The 21,734-nt window shown below is 58.5% G+C and overlaps 1 protein-coding gene and 1 long non-coding RNA gene across 2 annotated transcripts; both read right to left on the reverse strand.

The window, feature by feature from the left end:
- Positions 1-8,609: 8,609 nt before the first annotated feature.
- LOC138846503 (uncharacterized) lies at positions 8,610-12,357 on the reverse strand. Its single transcript, XM_070062514.1, has 4 exons — positions 12,297-12,357; positions 11,584-11,683; positions 11,056-11,208; positions 8,610-9,514 (listed from the first exon to the last, which is right to left on the reverse strand). Exons 2-4 carry the CDS (start codon positions 11,612-11,614, stop codon positions 8,763-8,765), a joined length of 936 nt encoding a protein of 311 aa, XP_069918615.1. The 5' UTR covers positions 11,615-11,683; positions 12,297-12,357; the 3' UTR covers positions 8,610-8,762.
- Positions 12,358-12,416: 59 nt separating this feature from the next.
- Positions 12,417-21,136, reverse strand: LOC138846807 (uncharacterized). Its single transcript, XR_011384337.1, has 4 exons — positions 19,659-21,136; positions 17,058-19,507; positions 13,457-15,994; positions 12,417-12,818 (listed from the first exon to the last, which is right to left on the reverse strand). It is a non-coding gene; the product is annotated as an uncharacterized lncRNA (long non-coding RNA).
- Between the last annotated feature and the right edge of the window lie 598 nt (positions 21,137-21,734).

Here is a 21,734-nt window from a genome sequence, read left to right on the forward strand (position 1 = left end):
GGGGCTCTGCGCAAGGATTCTGGGTAATGTAGTTCTCCCGGGCCTCTGCGCTGGAGGGCGCGCGCGCTCCAGACTCTGGCACAGGTGGCAAGCGCGCTCCGAAGTTCTGAGACCCACGTGCTTCCCAAAGCGACAAAATCAAAAGACAAACTAAACCACGTCGGTCCGACACACACACACGTGAGCACTTATTATCTTAAGAGCTAATAAAGATCATAGTACTTTCCTTCATAGAAATTTTTCAAGTCAATTCTGTAGGCTCGAGGCTCTCAGGGTGATGCCGAGAGAAAATAAAAAACTGCAGAGAGGCTCAGATGGGGAAGCTTGCAGGGTACCGCAGGTGGACAGGTGTGGAGCTCTCCTGCTAATTCCCACAAGCAGCAGCCCTACTGTGTAATCGGTGCTCATGCCCCAACCCTTCAACACCATTGTATCCCGGTAATATGTCTTGCTCCATATTCTGAGAGATATTCAAGTACTTTTAAGGAGTTCGACATCTATCTGGAAGAAGAGACTTTTACCAAGTGACATTTTCTGTGAAGACCGCATCACTGGTGAAGGAAATGTGGAAGGGGGCATCTTTTTTATTTTTTAAAGATGCATTTATTTGGGGCCGGCGCTGTGGTGTAGAAGGCTAAGCCTGCTACAGTGCTGGCATCTAATGTGGGTGTCGGTTGGAGTCCCAGGTGCTCCCTGTTAATAACCTGGGAAAGCAGTGGAGGAGGTTGTATTTGCCCTGACTGGACATGACACATGTACCCGTGTGTCAAAACAGCTCTTGGCATCCCATAAACATAGACGATTTTATGTGTCCAGCACTAAGTTGTCAAGTCTATGCACACAGGATACCTTTTCATTTATTGAGGTCTTGCATAATGTCTCTCAGCAATGCTTTGTGGTCTTCGATAGCTTGTCATTTTCAGTGTACAAGTCTTGCTCTGTTGTGATTAAATTTATTCCTGTGTAAGTTCTTTTTTTAATGCTGTTATTTTTTAAGATTTATTTATTTATTTGAAAGTCAGAATTACACAGAGGGAGAAGGAGAAGCAGAGAGAGAGAAAGAGAGAGAGCGAGCGAGCGAGCGGTCTTCAATCACCTGGTTCACTCCCCAGTTGGCTGCAACGACTGTAGCTGCACTGTTCCGAAGCCAGGAGCCAGGAACCAGGAGCCAGGAGCCAGGAGCCAGGAGCCGGGAGCCAGGAGCCAGGAGCTTCTTCCGGGACTCCCACGTGGGTGCAGGGACCCAAGGACCTGGGCCATCTTCTACTGCTTTCCCAGGCCACAGCAGAGAGCTGGATTGGAAGTGGAGCAGCTGGGACTTGAACCGGTGCCCATATGGGATGCTGGCACTGCAGGCGGTGGTGGCCTTACCCACTACGCCACAGTGCCGGCCTCTTTATGTTGTTATAAATGAAATTGTCTTCTCAATACCATTTTTGTAGTGTTCATGGCTATTGTGTATTTAAAACAACAGTTTTTGTGTGTTGGTCTTGGATTATTTAACTTTGCTCAATTTACTAGGGGTTTTTTTTTTTTTTTTTTTGACAGGCAGAGTTAGACAGTGAGAGAGACAGAGAGAAAGGTCTTCCTTTTTCCATTGGTTCACCCCCCAAGTGGCCGCTACGGCCAGCGTGCTGCGGCTGGCACACTGCACCGATCCGAAGTACCGAAGGTACTTCCTCCTGGTCTCCCATGCGGGTGCAGGGCCCAAGCACTTGGGCCATCCTCCATTGCATTCCCGGGCCCCAGCAGAGAGCTGGACTGGAAGAGGAGCAACCGGGACAGAATCCGGCACCCCGACTGGGACTAGAACCCTGGGGTGCCGGCGCCACAGGCAGAGGATTAGCCTAGTGAGCTGCGGCGCTGGCCAATTTACTAGGTTTTGCAGATGCTTTGAGGATACAGCGTCCTGTCATTCCTAAGTATAATTTTTCTTTTTCTTCCCTGACTGGATACCTTTCATTTCTATTTCTTGCCTATTTGCTCTGGACATCCAGGACGATACCGAATAGTGGTGGCAAAAGCAGCCATCATTGTCCCTTATTGACTGCGGGGCCAAGCTCTGTCCTTCAGTGTTGCATCCAATGGGTTTTACACCAATGTCCTCTGCTAGGTTGAAAAAGTTCCCTTCTATTCCTTTTTTTAAAAGGATTTATTTATTTATTTATTTATTCAAAAGTCAGGGTTACACAGAGAGAGGAGAGGCAGAGAAAGAGAGAGGTAGAGACAGAGAGAGAGGACTTCCATCCGCTGGTTCACTTCCCAGATGACCACAACAGCTGGCGCTGCACCAATCCAAAGCCAGGAGCCAAGTGCTTCTTCCAGGTCTCCCACACGGGTACAGGGGCCCAAGGACTTGGACCATCTTCTACTGCTTTCCCAGACTATGGCAGAGAGCGGGATCAGAAGTGGAGCAGACAGATTTCGAACTGGTGCCCATATGGGATGCCGGTGCTTCAGGCTAGGGCTTTAACCCTCTGCGCCACAGTGCCGGCCCCATCCTTCTAGTTCTAATTAACTGTTTTCAACACCCAATTTTATTGGACCTGGAATCGGGCCTTTTTAATACGTGGGATAATTAGGCAGCAAACAATCATTAACTGTAGATCTGATAAAACAGAATCTAAAGACTCAGGAATAGCAATTGTAGGAAGCTGCCAGTCGCCCTTGAAGGGGAGAATGCCTGAAGAAGGGGCCTCCAGTGCTGGGTTCAGACGCCAGCCGAGTAGGTCGATGTGGGACTCTGTGCACGGTGCAGGTTATGCTGTGTGCAACGGGCCACGCCTAGGGAACAGAAAGCAGCTTTCTGGGAGCTTGCGGGCTGGCTGCTGAACAGGAAGGCACTTCAATGTTGACATCAAAACCTGCTGACATCAAAACCTTCCTAGAGCTCTCACAACGCGCCGGCAGGTGCACTGTGGGAAGAACAAATTCCAAAATCCCTTCTTCAGCTCTGCTTTAGTGCATCTCCTACACTCTCTACTGGCAGAGCTTGGTATTGCACCAGCAGAAAACCAGTAAACGCAGGCGCAGCTTCTGTGTCTCACTGCGGGGCGGAGAAGAAATCGCGGCTGAGAGGCAGTAAGTTAACAGCACCATGGTCTCTGCCTTAGGTACTCAGCTCCCATACACGCTCTTCTACACACATCTGAGCTACTAGAAAACAGTAAAAATAATCCTGTTCCCAGCCAACATGACCCAGCTAGGCTTCGCACAGGTAAAGGAGTCCTCATGCTTCGCCCAAAATAAGGAAGCAACAATCGCCGACTCCATGAGACTCAGCAGTGGTCCTCAAAATCATTATGGTTGGCCGGCGCCGCGGCTCACTAGGCTAATCCTCCTCCTGGCGGCGCCGGCACACCGGGTTCTAGTCCCGGTTGAGGCGCCGGAGTCTGTTCCGATCGTCCCTCTTCCAGGCCAGCTCTCTGCTGTGGCCCGGGAGTGCAGTGGAGGATGGCCCAAGTGCTTGGGCCCTGCACCCCATGGGAGACCAGGAGAAGCACCTGGTTTCCGGCTTCCGATCAGTGCGGTGCGCCGGCCGCGGCGGCCACTGGAGGGTGAACCAACAGCAAAAGGAAAACCTTTCTCTCTGTCTCTCTCTCTGACTGTCCACTCTGCTGTCAAAAAAAAAAAAAAATCATTATGGTCCCGCTGAACATTCCGTAACCTGAAAACTGTATGTAAAGACAACCCCAACAATGGGCGTGGAAAACAACAGCAAGGGAGAAGTGCGAATCGTCAGTGTCCGTACCCAAACACACAGAACAAGCACATGGAAAAATGCCTGCAGCCTCAATCATCGTCACAGGCCACTTAGTACCTCTGACCTGCTCCTACCACTGCTTACTCCACGTTTCTCCCGCCCAGCCGGAGCTTCAGCTGGCCAAGATTCAGCTTGTAAATGAAAACTTTATCAGTGGCCGGCGCTGTGGCACAGCGGGTTAAAGCCCTGGCCTGAAGTGCCGGCATCCCATATGGCTGTTGCTGCCATTTGGGGAGTGACCCAGCAGATGGAAGACCTCTCTCTCTGTCTCTGCCCCCCCTTTAACGCTGCCTTTCAAATAAATAACAAATAATAAATCTTTAAAAAAACAAAACTTTCTCAGGGACCGTGCTGTGGCTTAGTAGGCAAAGCCGCTGCCTGCAATGCTGGCATCCCATATCAGCACTGGTTTGAATCCCAGCTGCTCCATTTCCAATCCACCTTCCTGCCAATGGCCTGGGAAAGCAACAGAAGATGGACCAGGTACTTGAGCTTCTGCCACCCACATGGGAGCCATAGAAGAAGCTCCTGGCTCCTGAATGTGGCCTGGCCTTTCTCTCAGTCTCTCCCATTCTGTAACTCTGATTTTCAAATAAATGAATCTTTTTTTTTCTTTTTGACAGGCAGAGTGGACAGTGAGAGAGAGAGAGACAGAGAGAAAGGTCTTCCTTTGCCGTTGGTTCACCCTCCAATGGCCGCCGCGGCTGGCGCGCTGCGGCCGGCGCACCATGCTGATCCGAAGCCAGGAGCCAGGTGCTTCTCCTGGTCTCCCATGGGGTGCAGGGCCCAAGCACTTGGGCCATCCTCCACTGCACTCCCTGGCCACAGCAGAGAGCTGGCCTGGAAGAGGGGCAACTGGGACAGAATCCGGCACCCCGACCGGGACTAGAACCCGGTGTGCCGGCGCCGCCAGGAGGAGGATTAGCCTAGTGAGCCGCGGCGCCGGCAAATAAATGAATCTTAAAAACAAACAAACAAACAAACAAACAAAAAAAACACACAGTTTCTCACAGGCTAAGTGAGAACTCTGACATAATGAGTTCATGAGGACTTCTCCCACTCAGCAGGCCCCATCTAAACACAGGTGAGGTTCAGTTCCTGATGCATACTTTCAATTTTGATCCTTCAAGGCTCAACTTCAGAAAGAAAACTCCATTGCTGTGCTTACGTTGGTTTGCAGGTCATACTTGATGCTTGTTATGTGAGTTTCCCAAGGCAACGAAGAGGTCGATCGTCTTATCTCCTGCAACATGGCTGCCATCAGACACCTAGAACAAGCCCCTATTCTACACCAAAAACTTCATATGGCAGAAAGCAACACAAAATCATTTTTCCCGGAGCTAACAATGACCAATGCAAACACCTAGTGCACTCTTGCAAGAATTGTGCCCCCTCGCCCCGTCAGGCCCACTGCTACAAGCAGGAGTGAACCCGCGAGGCCTTGCTCCTTAGAAGCTCTGGCAAGTGGACGTCACGCACATTAACTCCTTTGGTCAACTTATGTTTGTCCATGTGGTGGGAGATACATATTCAAAGGCTGTATTTGCAGCAGCCCAATCCGGAGAAAAGGCTAGAAATGTGATAAAGGCGGTTAAGTCAGCCCTGCTGGTCCTCGGTGTCCCCTGGAAAATAAAGACTGATAACGGGCCAGCGTATACACCACAGGAATTTAATTCCTTCCTGAGGTCCTGGAACATACAGTCTGCCACAGGTATCCCATACAAGCCACAGGGGCAGGCAATCATTGAAAGAACTCATAGGACGATTAAAGATCTCTTACAAGGACAGAAAAACAACCGTATGCCCCCAGACCCACAGCTTGCTTTGACTGAGGTCCTTTTCACTATCAAGTTTCTTACTTTTGATTCCAAGGGGTCAGCCCAGCTTATAAACACTGGGGATCCTTTCCATCCCAGACCCCTGCCCTATGGTTAGGTGGAAATACCCCTGACAGGAGAATGGAAGGGGCCACACCCTCTCTAACCAAAGGTCGAGGATATGCTTGTGTCTTTCCAGAGAATGCGGCACAGCCCATTTGGGTACCAGCCAGAAACATCCAGCCTGCAACTGACAGCCAACCAGAACCAGCTGAACAAGACTGAGAGTCAGCCTTGTTAGCAGACGCACCTGCCCTATCATCCTACCCTGGGAAACTGCCCATAGCCACATCCAGTAATGCTTCATACCCCACTAGCTCTAGTCAGCCACTCAAACGGCCCACAGCCTGGTGTGGTCACACAATTCCTGGTTACCATTCTTCCTCATTCCTACCCCATCTGAGCAAGCACACCAGTGGTCTCCCATGTTGAGTGCTGTTTAGTCAACGACGGGTAAGATCCCCTGGGGGACAACCTAAGACAGGCACAGCCGCATACAGATACCACATGGAAATGGGGTCAACAATGGTATGGCCAAGAATCATGCCTCCCATTGCTCAAAAATAAATGAAAAGGGGGAAATGTGGTGGAATGAGAAGGCCATGCCAAGATGGCCGCTGGCAGGCGAGCATGTTACTCAGGTTACTTCAAAAACCACCTGGGAAACCTCATGGCAGCAGAGCCTGCCTGGCAATGGGCTGTGATTGGATGGTTTTGGAAACTGCCTGGCCACAGGCTGTGATTGGTTAGGGCACAGACTGCCCCATGACTGGATTGGATGTCTCGGCTATATAAGCTGCTGTACCAACTGAAATAAATTAGTCTGTGGGCTGCTCGATCTGGCTCACTTTCACCCGACTCCCCGGTCTGTGTGGTGGCTCCACGCCTCTGTCTCCCACCACGCTCCTCCTCTCAGAACAGATCCACCTCAACACACAGATATGTCATGTCCAGAGATGCTGTCCAGCAACACTTGGGTTTTAACTGATTCTTTTATTCCCCCCACTCAGCTTCTCCCTTTAAATTGCATTGTAAACTCTTTGGAAGACTCACAAAGTGCTGTAAAATAACACAGCGAGTGCTGAATGCGGACCACTCAGCTTCAGCAGTCAAATGTTCCTAATTGGGTGGAGGACGCCCATTTGTTTTCCTTTCTCTGCCTGAGTTCAAACTCCAGATGCCTAGGCTTAGTGTTCTCCACATTGCACTTTCCTTCACTGGGGGGGAGGTTTGTTCCCCAGAGTCCGTGTGCAGGGAGCATGGGTGCATGGGCCCCAACCCAGCTCCTGCATGGACTGACGCTGGCCTCCTGGGGTGGCTTAGGGTGCACAGGGGTGAGTTCCCATTGTTGTTGCTACAAATATTTCCTTATTATCAAGATGTCGTTACAAATGTTTAATTCGTGGATCTTGGGGGGTGGTTGCTTCCATCCACTGTTCCCCTCACCAGAGGCCTGCAGTGGCGTGGCTGAAGCTGGATCTCAACCCAAATCTCCCATGTGGGTGGCAGGAACCCAACTACTTGAGGCATCCTCGCTGCCTCCCAGGGTGCACGTGTGTAAGAAGCTGGACTCAGGGGCCGAGGCAGGGGATGGACCCCGGGTGGTCCAGGAGGGGATGCACGTGTCCCAGTGGTGTCTTCCCCACGTTGCCTGCCCTGGGGTTGTCATCAGGGACAGGGCCCAGTCCTCCTCCAGCCCCATCTCACTCGGACTCCTGCTGGGGGATGCTGTCTGCCATGAGACCCTCACCAGAAGCTGGTGCCGTGCCATGCTCTCGGGCTGGTCAAGCCACAGGCAAAGTGAACTTCTTTCATTTTCTAAGCAACGCGGCTTCAGGTATTTTGCTATTGCCACACAGAGTGGCCAGGACTCCCCTCCAACTTCAGCTAAACGCCCTCCAATGAGCCTGAAGGGTTTCTGAGAAAGCCTCTTCCCGAAGCATCAGGGGTTCCCCATTCCGGATTTTAGTTGAGGTCTCCCTAAACCCACTCTGGCTTCCTGTGCCCCCTAAACCCCAGGCACTGAGTCCTCTGTTAGGGGTGGCTGGGGGTCCAGGCAGAGGCCAGCTCAGTGGCACTGCTCACAGCACCTGGGTTCCGGTAGGACTTCGAGTCCCTCAGGTCAACCTCTAGAGACATCGCGGGGCCTCATGTGTGTCCTGGGAGACAGGAGCCGGGCAGGAGCTGGGAAATGCTGAGTCTGCGAATTCACCGCCTGTCCTTACAGGGCTCTGGAGCCGCCCCTGCGTTTCAGGTGAGCCGTGGCCCGCGTGCCCGGCTGAGAGCTGTGGCTACACGGCCACAGAGATCACCTCTGACAGTGGTGCTTGTGGGAGAGCAAGGTGACCTGCATGCTAGGGCCCTTCCCGCCCACAGCACATGAGCTCAGCACACAGACCAGGCCCCTCTAGCGCTCTGCAGCAGCCCTTCCTGGAGAACCTCTCTGAGTCCCAGGGCCAAGGGCTCTGCTCCCATGGTGCTCACACACATAGGCACAGCCGAGAGCAAGTCCCTCTCACCTCCACCGAGAATCCATTTGATTCTATTAAATGTGCCTCCAGCCTACGCTACGAACACCTGGTCAGTTGGGCAATAGACGCACTGCTGGCCACTGGTCGCCTCCCAGCCCAGAGTGCGCATCCTCTCCCATGTGGGAGAGCCATGTGGGGTCAAGCCAGGGATGCTGCAGCCACGGCCGCCCAGGTCTAGGGGAGAGCACAGAGGTGACACAGGAACTCCAACCACGGCTGTTCCTATTGTGCCGATCTGTCCCAGAGGTCACAGGCACTCACGGCTGCTGCTCTCCCACCCTGACCCAGCCCCACAGGGCACAGCTGAATCTCAGGCATTGCCTGCAGGGTCCTGAGTGGGTCTCTGCCTGGGGCTGGGGGCTGTGGAACCACCCATCTCCCCAGGAACACGGGGAAGCTTGCTGCCGCTGGGCGCCGGGGTCACAAACTGGAGCAAACTCCTTTCCATGGAACAATTTAATACAGACTCAGCACCACCTGAGGGTGGCGATGGGGGAGGGGGCAGGGAGGAGAGTACAGTGGCTCCTGGCACGGCTGTTGTCTTCCAGTGTCAGGGTGTCCTGGCCCCAGGAAGAGCCTGGGCGGTGGGGCTCAACCAAGTGCATAGGATGCCGTGAAGACACACGGAAGGCTGCTGCCCAGCCTGGGCAGGACAGATGCTGGACTCGGCCTCTCTTCTAGGAGGCACCCATCATCCAGGTGCCCCACAGAATAAGAGGTAAGGAGGCCTCTGGCCAGGGAGGGCACACGGGCCTGGTCTCCCAGCCCAGGGCTGGCTCTGGCCGGCTCCAGCCCGTGACTGTCCCCAGAGTGCGTGGGGCTGCCATGCCAGTAGTGGGGAGTCTTCAGCCGTGGCCCCCAGGCGGGGACAGCCTGTATGGGCCCTGGTTCTGGGCACTCCGAGGCCCGTGGAGGAGCCCACATCCACAGGCCCTCCCGGCTGCCAGCGTCGGAGGAGTCGTCCTCCCTGTGCTCTGGCCCGCTCAGGTTAGGGAGACTGGCGCACTGGCACAGGCCTCCCCACCTCGAGCACTTTGGAGACTCCATGGGGCTGGCAGAACATGGAGACTCTGCGGTCCCCACAGGGGAGCCCAGGCCGAGGGGCTCTGGGCTGCCTTCCCAGCTCTCCTCCTCCTCCATGCCTTCCCTCTCGGCGATGCGGAGGCCAAAGCTTTCTGGAGGACGGATCATCACTGCGCGGGTAGCGGGACCCCTGGTCTGCTCCCACACTGCCACTGTGTCCTGAATGGTGATTTTGGCCTTCGGAGCAGTGGGGGCAGGAACGTGCATCTGGGAGACGCGTGCCTGCCCCAGGGGCCTGCTGCACCGTTCGATGGCCTTGGCTGGAAGAAGAAGAGACGCGGTTTGCTTCTCCACAGCCCCCGTCTGGCCTGCAGGGTGCCTGCCCCGACCTCACCCTGGGGTCCCCATCACCACGTGTGACGCTGAGGACTCTTCCAGGCTGCTGGCCCCAGAGGGGAGGGTGTGTGCAACCCGGGCAAGGGGAGCCCTGGGACACCACCGGCTCCTCCTGCACAGCCCAACAGGGTGGATGGCCCTGAACTCCTTGCCTCACTCTCATCCCTGGGAACTAAAGCACCAACTCAGGACCCCGTCACCTACCCCACCTGACCTCCTGCGCCCTAACAGTGCATTGGCTGAATTTCCCACATCTGAGTCCCTCCTACATGGCTGGAAAGGAACTGAGCCTAAGATGATGGGGTGAGAGCTGGGGCTGTGGGGCAGACATGGAGTCTGGTGCAGGCCCTCAGGGACAGGGAATGCCGCTTCTAAAGAGGTGGCAGGGGTGCCCTGTGTCCTCTGCCACTGGCCCACTGTCTCTTTCCTGGTGAGACTGGGCTGTCATCGCTACTGTCCCAGGAGCACCCAGGGAGGCAGCATCTGGAGGCGCAGTGGGGCCTCCCCAGTGCCTGGACAGCCTGCACCTGGGCCCCCACTTAGAGCCTCTAGAGCTGGGACAAGCCCATCTCTGCTCTGCATGGGGACCCAGGCGCTCAGGTCCATGATGGCAGCAGCAGCAGGGGACGAGCACGGGGACCCCTCCCCACCAGAGCCCAGAGGCCAGCGATGCTCCGGGTCCCGCTGCCTTCTGTTGGCCCGAGGCTAGGGCTGCAGAGCCCACACTCAGTTGCCCTTGAGTTCTGCCGCGGGGCCCCCAGCGCCTGCCTCTGTGCCCAGCCCTGCTCGCAGGAGTGCACTCGGCCCCCACAACTGCGCTCAGGGCACCTGGGCCTTCCAGGGGTTCTCAGATGGCTGAAGGGGATCCAGTGCCGGTAGCCTTTACATCACTGCACAGGGTCTCCCACAGCCCCACCTCCCTCTAGCCCTGCCCACATGCAGTTGGGAGCCCCGCCCACCCCTGTCCTAGGAGGGTCCTGTGGGCAGACAGCTGTGGTCATCGGGCCAGGAGGCTGTGTGGGGTAAGTCGGGGAGAGCCCCTTGGGCAGGCAGGGCCACTTCTCATCTTGCCGGAGTGGGGGTCCAGCTGTGCTCTGGGCTCCTGGGGGCACTGAGCCAGGGCACCTGCTCCAGACCTGGGCAGGGTAGCTCAAGGCGGGGCCTCCAATCCACTCCAGAGTGGGAGTCAGCCGAGGAGCCAGAGCCACAAATGTCCTGAGGACAGCTCCACGGCCCGGCCCCAGAGTGGTGCGGGGAGAGCCGGCACCCACAGGAGGATGCTGGGAAGCTGCCCGAGGCCCCACCAGGCCATGCTGTCAGAGCTTCAGAAAGCAGAACTGCTGAGCCCGGGGAGGACAAGGAGGACCAGGAAGAGGTGAGGCCCTGGGCAGGGATGTCAGGGCCTGGCACTCCCACTACTGACTCCCCCAAGGGAGCATGGGACGGGGCCGTGTGCTGGACTCACCTTCGGGAGGCAGGAGGCACTGGAGCTTCCCCAGCTCACGCATGGAGGCCCGCAGCTGCCTGATGACCGCATTCTCGCTCAGAGACCAGGCCTGCTTCAGGGTCACCTGCAGGAACTCCCGGAGGTGGTCCCGGGGCATCTTCAGCAGGCGCTCTAGACATGGGGGTGGGTGTCAGGCTGGGAGGGGCCCTAGGGATGGCGCAGCCACCATGGCTGCTCCAAGCCCTGTCCCAGCACCAGACATGGGCTGCAGACACCCTTGGACACCCTTGGGTGTCACACCAAGCACTGGAGGGACTGCTCAGGGGCCAATTTCCAGTGCGATGACCCTGGCCACTTCTCCTTGTGGTCTGTGGGGGCCTGGGATTGGGGATGCAACAGGGGGATTCTCAGTGCCCTCCTGAAGGGAACCCAGGCCTCCCCAACCCCCTCATCCCTCCCCCAAGCCCTGCTCACGAGGGACAGGCAGGGGGACCCCCAGCTCCTCCATCCCCAGCACCCGGGCCTCTGTGGGCCCTGAGGACTCACTTTGATGGATCTTGAGGGCCGTGTATGCCATGGAGGGGAGCACGTGCTCGCCCTCCAGGATGTATATATCCCATATTCTCAGAGCCAGGGGGAACGGCACCTGGGGACAGAAGCATTGGAGGACCTGCCCGTCAGGGCCTCAGCAGGGCCCACAGGGGTGGGTGTGCAGTGTCACTCCCCTAGGACAGAGGGAGACTCCAGGAGGCTGATCACACAAGAAGGCCAGAGCTCCTCCTGGGAGGGGAGGGGAGGCCATGCCTCATGGCCACATCCCTGCCCACTCAGCGAACCAGACCCACAGAGGATGACCATGTCCTGTCCTGGACCCTGGGGGTCTGCACACTTTGGAAGCCACACTGGAGATGCCAGACACCCCAGGGACCTGGGGGAGGGGTCAGCCCTTGGGCTGTGCTGCCACCAGCCTCTGCCTCGGGGGGTCTATGGATCTCCTGCCTCTCACTGTAGGGCTCTGGCCTTTGCCAGGCTCTCAGGATAGGTCCTGGTGGGCCCTGTCCCCTCCTTCCTGGCTCTGAGGCTCAGCCTCAGCTTGGACCACCCTTAGCAGGGCTGGACAGGGCCTGCCTGGTCTGCACAGCAGGCTCCCTCCTGTGTCTGCTGGGGCTGGGGGAGCTCAGAGTCACAGGCCACCAGCACCAGAGAACCAGGCACTGGGGCAGGAGCTTCCCTGGGCAAGGGGTCCCCGGGGCACTTACCCCATCCAGGAAGCACTGGATGTACCAGTGGGCGGTGGAGTCCTCCAGGCACACACCCTCCTTCTCCTAAGAAGAGGCAGGCAGAGGGGGCTCAGGGCCCAGGGCCCAGGCCTGACTCCCTCTAATCTGAGCCCTGGGGCAGAGCCCCTGGGTGCAGGAAGCCCAGCAGCAGGGGCACCCCCCCTCCCAGCCATGCAGGTTCCTGAAGGGACACAGGTCCCTCAGTCCACTCTGCTCTGGGGACAGCGTCTCCCTTCAATCTACGCCAACTCTGGGGGACCAAGTGCTGGAAAACAAACCAACACCCAAGCTGCCGTGGACCCCCGTAACCAAGGAAAGTTTTGGTGAGGACGTGGCCTCCCCTGGCTCAGGAAGCAGTCCCATGAGCCCAGAGCCCCCAAGAGGAGAAAGGAGGTGCTTAACTTACCAGGTGTTTCTCCAGGGAGGGGAGCACGCGATGCACAATGAGCCCCAGGTGTTGCTGGAATCGCTCCAGTTTGGGGGTGTTTGGTTTGTAGAAACCTGAGTAGAATCAGCCACACCCCCACGTGAGAGCCTCCTCCTAGGAAGGCTGGAGAGCCCCAGGCCTGGGTGGGGTGCTTCTGAGCACTGAGGGTCAGGGGAGGCTGGACCAGGGGCAGGTGGGGATGAACGTGGCCAGGGCAGAGGATCTGCTTGGGAGGTGGGTGCAGGTGGGTGACTGTGTCAGCCCAGGCCTGGCTGCCCCCTGGAGCCCGCTGGGGTGGGTGCAAGTCAGACTGGGTGCCTCCTGACCATTCCAAGACTCAGGAGCGAGGAGGGGTGACCCTACAGGGGATGCTGCCTTCCACAAGTTCCCTGGGTGTGGCTCTGTGCTTGAGAGTCTGCGTAGACATGTGTGAGGCAGAAGATCCAGAACCGACCTGAGTCACTGGACAAGGACAGGACCCCTTGTTCTGAAGGTTCCCACACCCAGGATGGCCATGACTAAGCTGCAGGGACTTTGGGTGGTGGTAAAAGAAGGGGGCTGGCTCAGTCTGGGAGGCCTCTGCCAGCCCTGGCTTCTAGGGAGTGCCCCACCCCTCCCCCACACACACAGCAACACTGTCCTGCACATTCAGGAGCCAGTGAGGGCCGTGCACGGACTTGCATGCACTGGGCCCCACACACCATCCACCTACCGAGCATCGCGTGCTTCCTGCTTTCCATGAGCTGCACCAGGGCCCAGAAAGAGTCCTCCTCAGGCATATACATGAGCAACAGCGCCACCACATGGCTCAGACCCTGGCTGTAGCCCACCTCCTGCAAGATCCCAGAATACCTTTAGGAGACCTCCCCTGGCAAAAATGATATCCTAGGATGGCCACCTCTCAGGGAGATCAGGGTCACCCACCGAAGGGTCTAGGAAGATTGGGGAGGGAGCCCCTGTGCCTGAATCCTGCCACTTGGTGTCAGCTGCCCAAGAATTGGAGCCCAGAGAAGTTCTCCAAGTTCCTGGAGAGAATCCTGCAGGGCCTGAGCTTAGGCAGCACAGGGGGAGAGCTCAAGTATGGACACCTGTTACCCCCAAGATGTCAGCATGGGCCAGGTTGCTGTGGGAATCCAGATCCATGCCCATGGAAGCTTCTGGACCCCTGAGCTCTGCAGGTGAGCCGGTGGCCCTTTCTCACATGAGGAAGAAGTAAGCCAGGAAGTGCTAACAGGACCGGAACAGGTGGTGTGCCTCTGGCATGGGTGCAGGCCTGGGCTTCCTGAGTGCCAGGCCCCCTGGGAACCAGGGCACCAGGCAGGGTTGGCCAGTGGCAGGTCAGGGGGTGGGGATGTCCAGGCCTTGCTGGGTCACCCATGGAGCCCTGCGCCTGCTCCACTCATGGGAAAGTCTGAGTGGGTGGTTGTGGCAGTGGCGCTGTACAGAGTGGGATTCAGGCCCATGGGTCCAACCACAGGGCTGGTGGGTGTAATGGCATCAGTGGGACCCAGAGCAAAGTCGTACACCTGATCTGCCCTGCCTTCTCCCCCCGCCCCACTGTGTGGAATGCTAGTCCTGGGAGGGGCGTCCCAACACGGCCAAGCTCCTGGGGTCTGGAGACCAGCCCAGGAGAAGGCTGCCTTTCTCCTCCCAGAACTTGAGGTTGGGTCCAAGGAGGCTGAGAGCCTGGCCTCTACCGCTCTTCCTCGGAGCTGTGGATGAGCGAGGCCCCTCAACCCATGCTGGAATCTCTGTGACCAGGGGTGCCCTGCAGGGACTGCCGGGATAGCACCTGCACTATGATCCCAGAATACTCACGGGATTGTAGACGGAATAGGCCATCAGTATGTGGAATAAGGCCTGTTGGCTGGAAGAGAGAGGACAGAGGCTGTGCGTCTTGTGCTGCCGAGGCTCTGAGTGCAGCTCTGCCTAACAGAGCCTGACAGCCACACGCAGGGCCCGTGACACTCTGCTCATGCGCAGTGACGTCGTCAGGGCACCTGCGTGTTGTCCACCGTGTGGGTGAGTGCCGCCTGCATGGACACGCACACCTCCCAGGGCGCAGTCCCGTGCACTTTCATTTCCCAGGTGGGTGTTCAGGGCACAGGTGAGCGTCCCACTGTGGGAGTGCAGTCCCGTGGGTCTAAGCTGTGGAGAGTCAGCCTCCCATGCACGTTCAGCCTGGTAGGGAGCAGCTCCTGTCACCTGTGTGTTCCCCATGAGCCCCCTGTGGCCCAACTCCCCTCCTCCCCAGCTGTGGCCACCCCTGCCCTGTTGTGTGTCCCAGGGGTCGGCCTCTTGCAGACGTCCTGTGAGTGGATCACAGCACGTGTAGCCTCTGAGGGACGCTTCCTCTCTTAGCAGAATGCACCCGAGAGGCCTCCAGGTCAGCCCAGGCCCGAGCCTCGTCCTGCCTCTCACTGAATCCCGTTCTAGGATTCAGCTGTGGCACGGGTTGCTTCTCTGTCTCCCCACTGAGCATCGTGCAGGCTTCCCCTGCATCCAGTGACTGTGAACACAACCCTGAAGCGTGCGTGTGTGTTTTCTGTGCACTCGGCTGTTCTAGTGGTTGTGTAAATGTGCGTGTGTGCTGGGGATTCGTGTGGGAGGTGTGTGTTTCTCATTGTGACACGGCCCTGGGTGCTGCTGTGGGCCTGGGCTTCTGTGCTCTGTTCCTCGCCTCATGTTCTCCCCAGCACCCGGTGTCCTCAGTGGTTCTATTTCCCCCATTCCCACAGCTGTGCGCTGGTGCCCCTTTGTGGTGTAGGGAATAAGCGTGTGTTCATGTGCTGAGGAGGTGAATTGTGTGTGCTTTCATGAAGGGTCCCCCGAGCCTGTGTCCCCGGGATACTGGTGGGCTGCCCACTGCTTCCTTGTGACTGAGTTGAAGGGCTCCTTGAATATTCTGGAAACAACACCTTTATTAGTTAGATTGCTACTATTGTCTCCCCTGGTGTTTCTTTTCATTTCAGTCTCTCCACAGTGTCTTGGGAAAGTTTGTGTACTATAGAAAAGGCAAGTTTGTTTTCTGTGCTCAATGAACTGTTTTAGGCTTGCACCCAATCTTCCCTAGGGACCCCATGTGCCCCAGGACCCTTGCTCCTCCCACCCGTGGGTCCTCCCCAGCCCAGAGGCCTCACTTCATTCCGTAACGTTCCCGGAACATGAGGTGGTTTCTGAAAGTCCATGCGATGGCGGAGTCGATGTGATGGAAGTGAGTGGCGCCCAGCCTGGCCAGCTCTTTCATCTCCTGCAGGGCAGGGATAAGGGGGAGGGGCAGCCTCAAGAACTGCACAAGCCCCATTGCGACGCAAGGACCTCAAGTCCACGTCAGCTCTTCTGGCTGACATGGAGAGTTCCCTGCTGGGTCCCACCTTGAGGGAGGGTCATGGGCTCCCCACTTGCCTCAGTGCCCACGTCACCCCGACGGTCAGCAGCAGACAGGGGCTCTGAAAGGTCCCTGTGCACTTCCCTGCCTGCCTCAGCTCTCAGCACAGACGCGGTCTGCCCCCAGCCAGGCTTCCGAGCCTCCTCGCTGGCATCTCAGGCCCTGCCCTCCAGGAGTGCCACAGCCTGACCACTGCCCCCTGCTGCCCCCTGCTGGAGGGGCCCATCTCCATCTGGACATTGCAAGCCACCCTTGGCTTGGAGCTGAGCCTGGGCAATGACTGTCTCCAGGCCCAGCTCCCAGGGCCATCCCCAGACTGCAGACTTGGGGGAGGCAGGTTGGGCCACACAGCTGGGCCCTGCTCCCTGATGGCAGCCAGGGGCCATGAGAGCCAGCTGCAGCTGACAGCCCTCTGCTCACACCAGTCCTCGCTCCCTGCTTTCCCGGAAGCATTGAGAGCTGTCTGACCATTGGACCGGCCTCTCCAGGCAAGGGCAATGCCAGGGGCTGCAAGTCCATGTGAAGGCAGGGCCAGCTGTGGGCAGGCCTAGGTGAGGGCCGGCCAGCTGTGGGCAGGCCATGTTAGCACAGAGCCTGTGGGGCTCCCTACCTCACACCATTGTGATCTCATCCTGGGAGACCCCCGCCCATCAGGGAACAGCAATTCCTCTCTTTGGCCGTACGCCAAGCTGCCCAGGTGAGCTCAGCAGAGAGCAGGTTAAAGCCTCAGGCACAAAACACACCTGTCCAGTCCCAGCTGGGTCTGAGGAGACGTGGAGGAGGCACTGACTAGGATCTAGGGAGAGGAAGGCGGGATGGGGAGGAGGCTCCCGAGGGCTCAGTGAGGGACGGTCCTCCACGGAGATTCAGGCTCCTGAGCAGGCCTGAGCAGGCCGGGCCCCTTGGGCTGAGTGCAGAGCCGTACCGTGTATTTGCCTGGGTTCTGGGCCTTCCTCTTGTCCACCTCCAGCATCACGGCCCACACCTTCCCACGCACCTGGGCAGGGATGCCTTTGTAGATTCTGCGCTGAAACTACAGGAGAGAGGAGGCTCTGGTGAGTGCTGAACGTGGCCACTCGTGGAGGCAGCGCAGGGTGAGACAGCGGAGGGAGAAGCCAGGGGCTCCCTGTGTATTGGCAGAGGGAGTATCTGCCCAGAGGGGGGCCTTATGACCCACAGTGACTGGAGGGCCAAGGGCTCAGGGGCACCGGCTCTGCCGTGTACGGACTGCCCCCACAGGGCTCCTGGAACCACGCCTGCCCTGCATCCGGGATTGTCTTCAGCAGTGACTTCAGATTTTCTACCAGGACAGTGTCCTGTGTGTATGGGGAAGGTGTGCCCATGACCTGTGTCTCTAGGGACTGGACAGTTGCCCCTGGGCATCTGAGAGGCAGGCGGTGCCTGGCACAGGAATGGGCACTGCTCAAACCCCAATTCAGCTCTCAGTGTTCCCGAGGGGCCCTCATCGCCACGGTACCTTGTCGCTGCCGCGGTATTTACTATGGTTCTTGATCATCTTTATCCACTTCTGGATCCTTCGTACTTCCTGTTTACGCTGGAAAACGAGACAGGATGGGGTGAGCCCAGCTTGGGGCTCTGAGAGGGGCCCTCAGATGCAGCTCAGGAGCTTTGTGGGCGCTCAAATGGAAGGAGCCAGAAAAGGCACAGACCGTGAGCCCCAGATCTTCTGTCTGGGGGAGCATCGGTGGCCTGGCCTCTGACCCGAGCTGCCCCGTCTTCAAGGAAGAGCCCCTGAGCTCCAGCCAGGTCACTCCCAACCATGCCAATGAGTCAGGTCGGCCAACAGCAGACGCCCCTGAGCTGCGGCTCACTTCTGGGACAGGTGAGTGTGGTAAGATGTCAGCAGGTGCCGTGTAAGTACTGCATCGCGGGACTTTATGGCGCTCCCACTCACCACTGCTGAGCCCCATGTTCCCCCTCCGCCCAGCTCTGCTTCCAGATGACTGGCCCATGGCCAAGGACTTGTCCTTACCTTTGCCCCCGGGGTGCTGTCTTGGGGCAACTTCTGCTCACTGGAAAGCAAGGGAGGCAGAGAGGTGAGGACAGGACCACAACAGGCACCGCGACCTCCCTAGTGGGCCAGGGAAGGACCAGCTTCATCCTCTCAGCCCAGGGGACTGAGACGGGAAGGGAGGGGCTGGTGACCATGAGCACAGGGAGCCTAGGGCCAGCAGGGGCTCTTGCTGCCAGTGGCGGGCTCCAGGCCTGTCAGAGGTCCACCTTCGTGGGTGTGTGGCAGCGCCCTCACAGCGGTTGGGGGGTGGCTGTCCTGAGCAGGGCCAGGCTGCCCAGGGCTGAGGCAGCTATATCCCACATCAGCTCTGCCCAGGACGTCACCCTGGAACTGACCGAGTCCAGGTGGCCTGCCTGAGAGATGCTCAGTGCTGTGAGTGTGCACCTGGGGCTCGAGGCACCTGGGACCCCCACACCACTCAGGGTCCCCCACCACCCACCCTCCCCCCTGTGCCCTGACCTCCTGAGGTATACATGTGCCCCACCTCACCCCTCCTCTGTCAGCCCGGACCCTGGCCATCTCTCCACCACTCTGCTCCTGCTTATTCTCCAGGTTCTGGCACAACATGGAGGCAGAAGCCCTTATCCCTGTGCTAAGGTGGGCTGCTGAGTCATGCCAGAGATGGCCCGAGATGGCTCCATCCCTCCAGGTCACCGGAGCCCACCCTCCAGCCACGGGGCCTCTCTCCCTGACATCTGTGGGAACAGCCTCCACGTCCGACTCCTGCCCCCAGGCCCCACTCCTGCCAGCACAGACCCGGGGGCAGGGCCCTCAGCTGCACCCTCCCCACAGTCTGTACTGCGGGAGCCCACAAGCAGGTTCAGAGCCACAGAGACCACATCCCTGGCCATCCTTCAGACTAGGTCTTCGTAAGCCTTGAGCCTGGCCCCTGAACCCAGGCACCTGCTGGACAACTGCCCACATGCTAGGCTGGTGCCCCAACCCTGTGGACACAGCTCTGGAGTGGCGATGGCCAGGCTGTGTTGCCTGGGAGCATGGGGACCCGTAAGCCACCCCCTCTACTTAACAGAAACAGAGGCCTCAGAGTAAGAGTGCCCAGTGCTTGCCCCACATCCAGCTCTGTCCCTGCCTGCAGTCCTGAGTCCCAGGGTCACTCAGCTCTGGCCAAATGCTGACCAGTGCCTGCCTGTGACCACAGCTGGGCTCAAGGTCCAGGCCGGGGACAGTGTGCCGCCTCATGTTGGGGTTTCTGACCCCAGTCCTGCCCTGGGGTGAGCTGGGGTGCGGAGGACTCACTGCAGGAACCCAAGCCTGTCTGGGACGAGGCAGCCGCCCTCATCGTCCTCTTCAGGCTCCAGCAGTGCCGCTCCTCTGCGTCCCTACAGCCGAGAGGGGACCCGGATGAGAAGTCACTGGGGGAGCTGTCCGCCCGTCCCCTCCCCCGTGTCCCCATGGCGGCGGGGTCTGGCTCTCACAGGCACAGTCCTTGAGGCAGGGCCCCACCTCCTCCCCCAGCACCCTGGCCCGTACCTGCTCATATTGTCTGAAGAGCGCTGCTCGCTCCTGGGCCCTCCGGGACCTCAGGGCGTTCACATCCAATCTGTAAGACACACATGCACATGGGAGCCAGCATTGCGGAGCCCACAGGAATGCTGCCCTGAGGGCTGTCCCCCTGGTCAGAGGGGGGACAGCCACACAGCCAGGCAGGCGGGCACCTGGTGGCTGGGTCCCTGGATTATGACTTGTGCAGAGCTCAGGGACTAGGGACGGTTGGGGAAGGACAGCCCCACCTTGCCTCCCCTGCCCTCGGAAAGGACGCTCCTCCCCCAGCCTGGCATCCATGTGTCCTCCAGGGAGCCCAAGTCCCAAGTCTACGGGGCTCCCTGGCCTGCTCCCATCTCCCGCATCTCTGGGGCTCTCAGAGCCGGCCTCCCTGCCCCACCTGATACCAGCTGACCCAACACCTAGTCTTGAACCTGTGTCCAGACTGAGACTCACACCCAGCCCATTCGACACTGGTGACCAGCAGAGCGGGAGGAATGAGATGACTGTGTACACACTCTGCACACAGGGGCAGCACTCAGAGCTCCACCGCATCACTCATGGAACCCAGTGTGGGAGACCATGGAAACCCACCTGGGCACTGGGCGGGACCTTCCCCATGCCACAGCTCATGCAGAGAGCAAGTGCCACTCACCTCCATCGCGAATCCATGTGATTCTCTGAAATGCGCCTGCTGCCTACACTACCAACTGGTCAGTTGGGCAGTAGACGCACTACTGGCCTCTGGTCGCCTCCCAGCCCAGAGTGCGCATCTCAGTGACTGTGACATCACAGAAGCCTGCCAGCCAATCCCTAGTGGCTCTGCTGTGGCAGGGCTCAGGGTCCTCAGGCCTGGCTTCATTAAAGGTCACCAGAAGTGGGGCCTGTGTTCTCCCCAGGGCCCAGGTGAAGAGGGCAGGGCTCTGGCAGAACTGCCCCGGAACCAGGGGTGCCAGGGCCCTCTGCCACCTGCCGTCACGGTCCCAAGTCTCAGGCAACCGGCACCTCCCGCCCCTCCTTTCTGCCTCTGCAATTGTATTACAGCCCAACTGTGAAGGCCTCTTTCTTAGAACAGAAGGTCGCATAGGGAGTCCCACATAGACCTGTCCCCACACTCCGGGGCTGCCTTGCCATGACCTGAACTGAGACTCCCGGGGGAGCAGCCTCCTGTCCTACCACAGGCCCCACCCCAGCACTGCCACCCTCTGCTGCCCCTCCTGCTCTGTTCCAGCCCTTCTCCCCTGGAGTTGTAGGAGGTGGACACAGGGGTCCTCTGGGATGGAGGCAGGGGAGCCTCCCGCTGAGCACCTCAAGCCAGCATGGCCCAGCCTGTCCAGAGCGGGAACCAGGGCCCTGTCCTGGACACGGGCCAGGGCTTCAGGCACAGAGCACTGAGAACTCCTGGGCACCAGCACCTGAGCCGCATGCTGGTAACACCGGGCTGCTGCTGACCATAAGGACAGGGACAGCACGTGTCAGGCTGCAGGCAGGAGTAGCCATAGGCCCGTGGCTCCCCGGGGTGCTGATCGCAAGGTTGCTCCCCCTGGGAAAGTGGCTCAACCCTCCCCCAGCACCTCCTTGGTCCTGGGCCCCACACTGCCCCTAGGCTGCCACCTGGGGGCCACAGTTGTTTTTTTCTCCTCAAGGGCCCACTGCTCTGCCTCTCTGCCCACTTCCCCTGCCCTGGCATGGAGACCACAGGGTGCAGGGCCCTGGTCACCCACACACCTGCTGGCCTCCTCTGTGGAGTGTGAATGAGTGCACAGCTGCCCCCCCCCCAACTCAGCTTCTCCGCTTTAAATTGCATTGTAAACTCTTTTGGAGATTCACAAAGTGCTGTAAAATAACACAGTGAGTGCTGAATGGGGACCACTCAGCTTCAGCAGTCTAATGTTCCTAATTGGGTGGAAGACACCCATGCATTTTCCTTTCTCTGCCTGAGTTCAAACTCCAGATGCCTAGGCTTAGTGTTCTCCACATTGCACTTTCCTTCACTGGGGGGGAGGTTTGTTCCCCAGAGTCCGTGTGCAGGGAGCATGGGTGCATGGGCCCCAACCCAGCTCC

Source organism: Oryctolagus cuniculus, chromosome 18 (assembly GCF_964237555.1).
Source record: "Oryctolagus cuniculus chromosome 18, mOryCun1.1, whole genome shotgun sequence".
Taxonomy (NCBI): domain Eukaryota; kingdom Metazoa; phylum Chordata; class Mammalia; order Lagomorpha; family Leporidae; genus Oryctolagus; species Oryctolagus cuniculus.